The sequence below is a fragment of the Piliocolobus tephrosceles genome, chromosome 17 (assembly GCF_002776525.5).
Source record: "Piliocolobus tephrosceles isolate RC106 chromosome 17, ASM277652v3, whole genome shotgun sequence".
Lineage (NCBI taxonomy): Eukaryota > Metazoa > Chordata > Mammalia > Primates > Cercopithecidae > Piliocolobus > Piliocolobus tephrosceles.
In genome coordinates, this window is record NC_045450.1 from 3,045,996 (window position 1) to 3,051,781 (window position 5,786).

Consider the following 5,786-nt stretch of genomic DNA (forward strand, 5'->3'; position numbering starts at 1 on the left):
GTAACGACCGTCTGCGGGAACAGCAAGAGGACGCCCATCTGCACGCCCAGGAGGAGGCCTCAGGAGAAACCAGCCCCGCAGGCACCTTGATCTTGGCCTTCCAGCTTCCAGAACTGTGAGAACGTAAACTTCTGGTTGAGCCTCCCAGTCTGTGGTGTTTTTTGCTGGCGGCCCCTGCGAGCCGGCGCTGGATCGCAGTGTTTGCCTTTGCATCTCCAGCTCCGCATCCTGCTCGCTGTTTATTTTGTGAGCAGCCCCGGCGGGTGCCCCTCAGCTGCTCCAGGACGGAGCAGTTAGCAACACACTCGCCCACCCGCCCTACCCAGGAAGCCTCCCGCCCGCTTCCTCCAGTTCCTTCCCCACCTGTTTGGCCTCCTAGCCCGGTGCTCTCGACGCGGAAGGGGGCGGCTCGCCACCTGGGGTCTCCCCAGGTCTCAGCTTCCCGGATCTCCCCTGCCCACTCACTCGCCTGTCCCCGGCTCCCGGCACTGGCCGGCGCTGCAGCTTCCGCGCAGTAGTTGCTGCGTTTAAATGTCCGGCACCTGGGGAGACGGGCGCAGTCGCAGAACAGCTCCTGTTCCCGGGATCTAGAGGGGCCCAAACCCCGGCTTGCCCAGGCCGAGTCCCGCGCGCAGCCCACGTGGGTTGGGGAACTGAGTATCCGGCCCTCGGGCAGCTGCGAGCGCGCACAGCTGGAGCTGGCGGGGCGGAGGGCGGACCCGGACCCTGCGGGGAAGGAGGCTTCCTTCCCAGCCTCCTGCTGCCCGGAAATCCCCCCGGCTCTCAGACAACCCGCAGCACCGGTCCTGGGGGGAAGGAGCCGGGCGGGATACAGGGATGGGCAGGGCTGGCTGAGTCGGAGGCCCGGGCTGCCCTCCCCCAGGCCGCGCAGCTTCAAGAAAGCAGAAGCGAGCCCTGCCCCGGGGAGTCCCACAGGAGCGGGGATCTGGGAAGAGAAACTTGCGAACGAGGGAGTTGGAGCCGTGGACCCCCGGCCCCCGCCCGGGCGTCCTGCGTCGGAGGAGGGTCTCTGGGTCGGGCAGGGGCCACCTCTTGGCCCGCCCCTTGTCCCTGGACGTCCGAAGATTGGGCCATTTCCCTTGCCGCGCCCTTACCGCTTATCGGGGTGCGCCCGGCCCGCCCCACCCAGCCCTCCGCTCGCGCCCGGAGAGGAGGGGCCGCCGGCGCAGAGCCCCGGGACCCCGAGAGGCTGCGGCCGCTCCCGCGTCCTCTCTACCGTCCTGGGATTCCCAGGCCCACCCGACCCAGCGGCGCGACCCTGGCCCTCCTGGACCCTCCGTTGACTCCACCGCGGGCTTTCCAGGACCTTCGAACATACCCCAGCCCTCCAGCCCATCCCTCCCTGCTCCGTGCCGGGTGCCCCCGGCCCTCTCCAGACCCGGATCTCTTTCCCCAGGTCCCCGGGGCGGCCCCAGCCGGGCCCCCTTCGAACACCGCCGGCGGCCAGGGCTGGGGGGCGCCATGCGGCCGCGGGTGCTGCGGTTGCGGCTCCGGCTTCTGGCGCTGCTGCTCCCGCTGCTACCACCGCCCGCGCGCGCCCCGAAGCCTTCGGCGCAGGACGTGAGCCTGGGCGTGGTGAGTTCGGGGTCCGTAGGCTCTTAGGGTCTGCAGGTTCTTGGGGTCTGCAGGGAGGTTGAGAGAGGGAAGCCGGGTCCGGACTCCTGGGTCCGGAGAAAGCAGGGGCAAGATTCCTATATCCAAAGAGTGACTGAGGATGGAGTCTGGGCTCCCGGATTCTTGGGTCTGTGGGGAGGTTTGGGGCTGGGATTTGAAGCTCGGGAAAGGAGCTGAGGTGAGGAGTTGAAGTCCAGACAAAGACTGACAAACCCGGGACTGAAGGCATCCGGGGCTGGGGCCCTGGGCTCTGGGTGCCTGAGAGGGGCAGGGCTGCCAGGATGGTGGTGGGCAGGGAGAGCTCATACTTTTCACCAGCTCGCTTCACCTGTCCCCTCCGATGCCCTAGGACTGGCTGACGCGCTATGGTTACCTGCCGCCACCCAACCCTGCCCAGGCCCAGCTGCAGAGCCCTGCGAAGTTGCGCGATGCCATCAAGGTCATGCAGAGGTTCGCGGGTCTGCCTGAGACCGGCCGCATGGGTAGGTGGCCCCCACCCCTCCCCAGCCCTGCCTCTGCATACAGCCTGACCACCGCCCTACAGTCTTTAGACCTCAGCGTGCTCCTGGAACACGGAGCTGTGAAGATGCTGATTTCAGGCCGCAACCCCAGAGGGCCTCAGACATTCATCTTTCCATAAGCACTTATCAAGAACCTGGTGGCTCATGCCTGTAATCCTAGGGCTCTGGGAGGCGGAGACTCAAGGATTGCTTGAGGCCAGGAGTTTGAGACCAGCTTGGCCAACAAAGTGAGACGCCCCCCACTCTCTAAGGTTTTTTTTTTTTTTTTTTTTTTGAGACAGAGTTTTGCTCTTGTTGCCCAGGCTGGAGTGCCATGATCTTGGCTCACTGCAACCTCCACCTCCCAGGTTCAAGTGATTTTCCTGCCTTAGCCTCCCGAGTAGCTGGGATTACAGGCATGCGCCACCACGCCAGGCTAATTTTGTATTTTTAGTAGAGAGGAGGTTTCTCCATGTTGGTCGGGCTGGTCTCGAACTCCTGACCTCAGGTGGCCAGCCTCCCAAAGTGCTCAGATTATAGGTGTGAGCCACCGCGCCCAGCCCTCTAAGGATTTTTTTTTTTTTTTTTTTTGAGACAGAGTCTCGCTCTGTTGCCCAGGCTGGAGTGCAGTGGCGCAATCTTGGCTCACTGCAAACTCCACCTCCCAGGTTCACGCCATTCTCCTGCCTCAGCCTCCGAGTAACTGGGACTACAGGCGCCCGCCACCCAGCCTGGCTAATTTTTTGTATTTTTAGTAGAGATGGGGTTTCACCATGTTAACCAGGATGGTCTTGATCTCCTGACCTCATGATCCGCCCGCCTCCACCTCCCAAAGTGTTGGGATTACAGGCATGAGCCACTGCACCTGGCCTAAAGCCTGATTTTTTTAAACTTAGCCTAGTGTGGTGGCATAGGCCTGTGGTCCCAGCTACTCAGAACGCTGAGGTGGGAAGATTGCTTAAGCTCAGGAGTTCAAGGCTGCAGTGAGCTATCATTGCACCACTACACTCCAACCTGGGCAACACATGAGACCCAGTCTGTCTAACAAAATATACTTTGAGCATGTCTTAGATGCCATGCCCTTTCAGCTCCAATGGTATAGTGATAAATAAAGTCCGTAAGGTTCCTGCTCTCATGCAGCTAACTTTCTCGAGAGAGAGAGAGACAGATCAAGAACATAAATATGCAAGATAATTTCAGATAGTGGTGAGTGTTTGGAAAAAAATAAAATGCTATTGGCACTGAGGGGCTGGTCAGGTTAGGGCAGGTCCCTCTGAAAAGTGTCATATGAGCTGAGACCACAAAGAGGAGGAACCAGCCATGGGAAGATGTGGAAGAAGAATGTCCCGGGCAAGTGCAAAGACCCCATGGCACGCACAAGCTTGTGTGCCTGGAGCGAAAGGAGCATTGAAGAGCTCTGGCGAGAAGCCTCAGCCAAGGGCCCTGAAAGGTGACTGGGGTTGATTCCAAGGGTGATTAGCAACTGCGCAAGTGTTTCTCAGAAGGGAAGTAACTTGGAACTTGGTATGACTTGCAGTTCTTTTTTTTTTTTTTTTTGACACAGTCTCACTCTGTCGCACAGGCTGGAGTACAGTGGCACAATCTCAGCTCACTGCAACCTCTGCCTCTCAGGTTCAAGTGGTTCTCGTGCTTCAGCCTCCTGAGTAGCTGGGACTACAGGCACCCGCCACCATGCCCAGCTAATTTTTTTTTTTGAGGCGGAGTCTTGCTCTGTCGCCTGGACTGGAGTGCAGTGGCTGGATCTCAGCTCACTGCAAGCTCCACCTCCCGGGTTTACGCCATTCTCCTGCCTCAGCCTCCCGAGTAGCTGAGACTACAGGCGCCCGCCACCTTGCCCAGCTAGGTTTTGTATTTTTAGTAGAGACGGGGTTTCAACTGTGTTAGCCAGGATGGTCTCGATCTCCTGACCTCGTGATCCGCCCGTCTCGGCCTCCCAAAGTGCTGGGATTACAGGCTTGAGCCACCGCGCCCGGCCATTTTTTTGTATGTTTAGTAGAGACAGGGTTTTGCCATGTTGGCCAAGCAGGTCTCAAACTCTTAGTCTCAAGCGATCAGCCCACCTTGGCCTCCCACAGTGCTGGGATTACAGGCATTAGCCACTGTGCCCGGCCTTGACTTGCAGTTTTAAGCTTCCTCTGAGTCCTGATGGAGAATGAAAGGCAGGAGCCCTGAGACCAGGCAGAAGACGGCTGCGGAGTCCACACGAGGGATGGTGGCAGGAGGATGGGTGGCGTATGTGGCCAGGAGTAGTTAGATTCGGGGTGTATATTTTGGAGGCAGGGCCAGGGAACTCTTCTGTGGGGTTAAGTGGGTAAGAAGAGGGAATTTAAAGGATCTGGCTCACTACAAGGAAAGGTAGGCCCTTTCTCTGTCCTGGTGACTCACGAACAGCCTAGCACAGTGTCTGGCATCTATATGTCCTTCACCACTATTTGCTGCCTCAACAAATGAGACGCAGTTTGACCTTAATTTGGAGATGAGGCTACTGGGGATGGAGCCTGACTGGGAAAGGGGACCCTGGAGAGACCTCACCCGGGAGGGGGTGGCTTGCCACAGGAGGCCAGAAACCCAGCCGGCCTGGGGACTTTGGACTTAATCTGGGTTTGAGGAGAGCTTGGCAGTGATGGTGTGAGGCCTGCACAGCTCCCAGAGGGTTCCAGCCTCAAAGGTCCTCACTGCATACCCAGGGCTCCTTTCTCCAGAGTCTGCCCACCAGGGCCCAGGAAAGCTGGATGCGAAATCCTGGCCTGAGCCTCTGAGCACCACCTGCATGCAGCCAGTTTGTCCCAGGCCAGGTGACGCCACTCCAAAGGGCAGTGGGAATAGCTTGGTAGGAGCTGGCTTCCAGAGACAGACTGCCTGGGTTCAAATCTGGGCTGTGGGGCCTTCGAGGACACGTTTCTTAAGCCCTCTGAGCCTCAGTTTTCCCATGTAGAAAGTGGACTGGTGCTATGATTAAGGCAGGCTCTCCTATTGTGCACCCCCTTCCCCCACATCGCCAAATGTCTCCCACAGACCCAGGGACAGTGGCCACCATGCGAAAGCCCCGCTGCTCCCTGCCTGACGTGCTGGGGGTGGCGGGGCTGGTCAGGCGGCGTCGCCGGTATGCTCTGAGCGGCAGTGTGTGGAAGAAGCGAACCCTGACATGGAGGTAGGTCCCGGGGCCCACCCGCACCCTGGGCCTGCCTGCTGAGCTCCAGCTTTGAATGGCTGCCTGCTCCCTCCACGGCTCCCCTTACGCCTTGCTCCCCTCTCCCCAGGGTACGTTCCTTCCCCCAGAGCTCCCAGCTGAGCCAGGAGACCGTGCGGGTCCTCATGAACTATGCCCTGATGGCCTGGGGCATGGAGTCAGACCTCACATTTCATGAGGTGAATTCCCCCCAGGCCCAGGAGCCCGACATCCTCATCGACTTTGCCCGCGCCTTCCACCAGGACAGCTACCCCTTCGACGGCTTGGGGGGCACTCTAGCCCATGCCTTCTTCCCCGGGGAGCACCCCATCTCCGGGGACACTCACTTTGACGATGAGGAGACTTGGACTTTTGGGTCAACAGGTAAAATCTCCTTTCTTATGAGAGATCCTCTTGCCAGGTGTGGTCTCGGCCAGAATAAGTTTTCTGGGAGGCCGAGG

The 5,786-nt window shown here is 59.6% G+C and overlaps 1 protein-coding gene across 2 annotated transcripts in view; it reads left to right on the plus strand.

Annotated features, from left to right (window-relative positions):
• Nucleotides 1-1,150: 1,150 nt before the first annotated feature.
• MMP25 (matrix metallopeptidase 25) overlaps nt 1,151-5,786 on the plus strand; it is a 16,350-nt gene continuing 11,714 nt past the window's right edge. Inside the window, exons 1-4 of one of the 2 annotated variants that reach the window (XM_026447573.2) lie at nt 1,151-1,596; nt 1,985-2,117; nt 5,172-5,307; nt 5,417-5,709. In XM_026447573.2, the coding sequence (XP_026303358.1) occupies nt 1,483-1,596; nt 1,985-2,117; nt 5,172-5,307; nt 5,417-5,709 (676 nt within the window). In that variant the 5' untranslated portion in view covers nt 1,151-1,482. The remainder of the gene's footprint in view (nt 1,597-1,984; nt 2,118-5,171; nt 5,308-5,416; nt 5,710-5,786) is intronic. The other variant, XM_026447574.2, reaches the window with a different exon arrangement.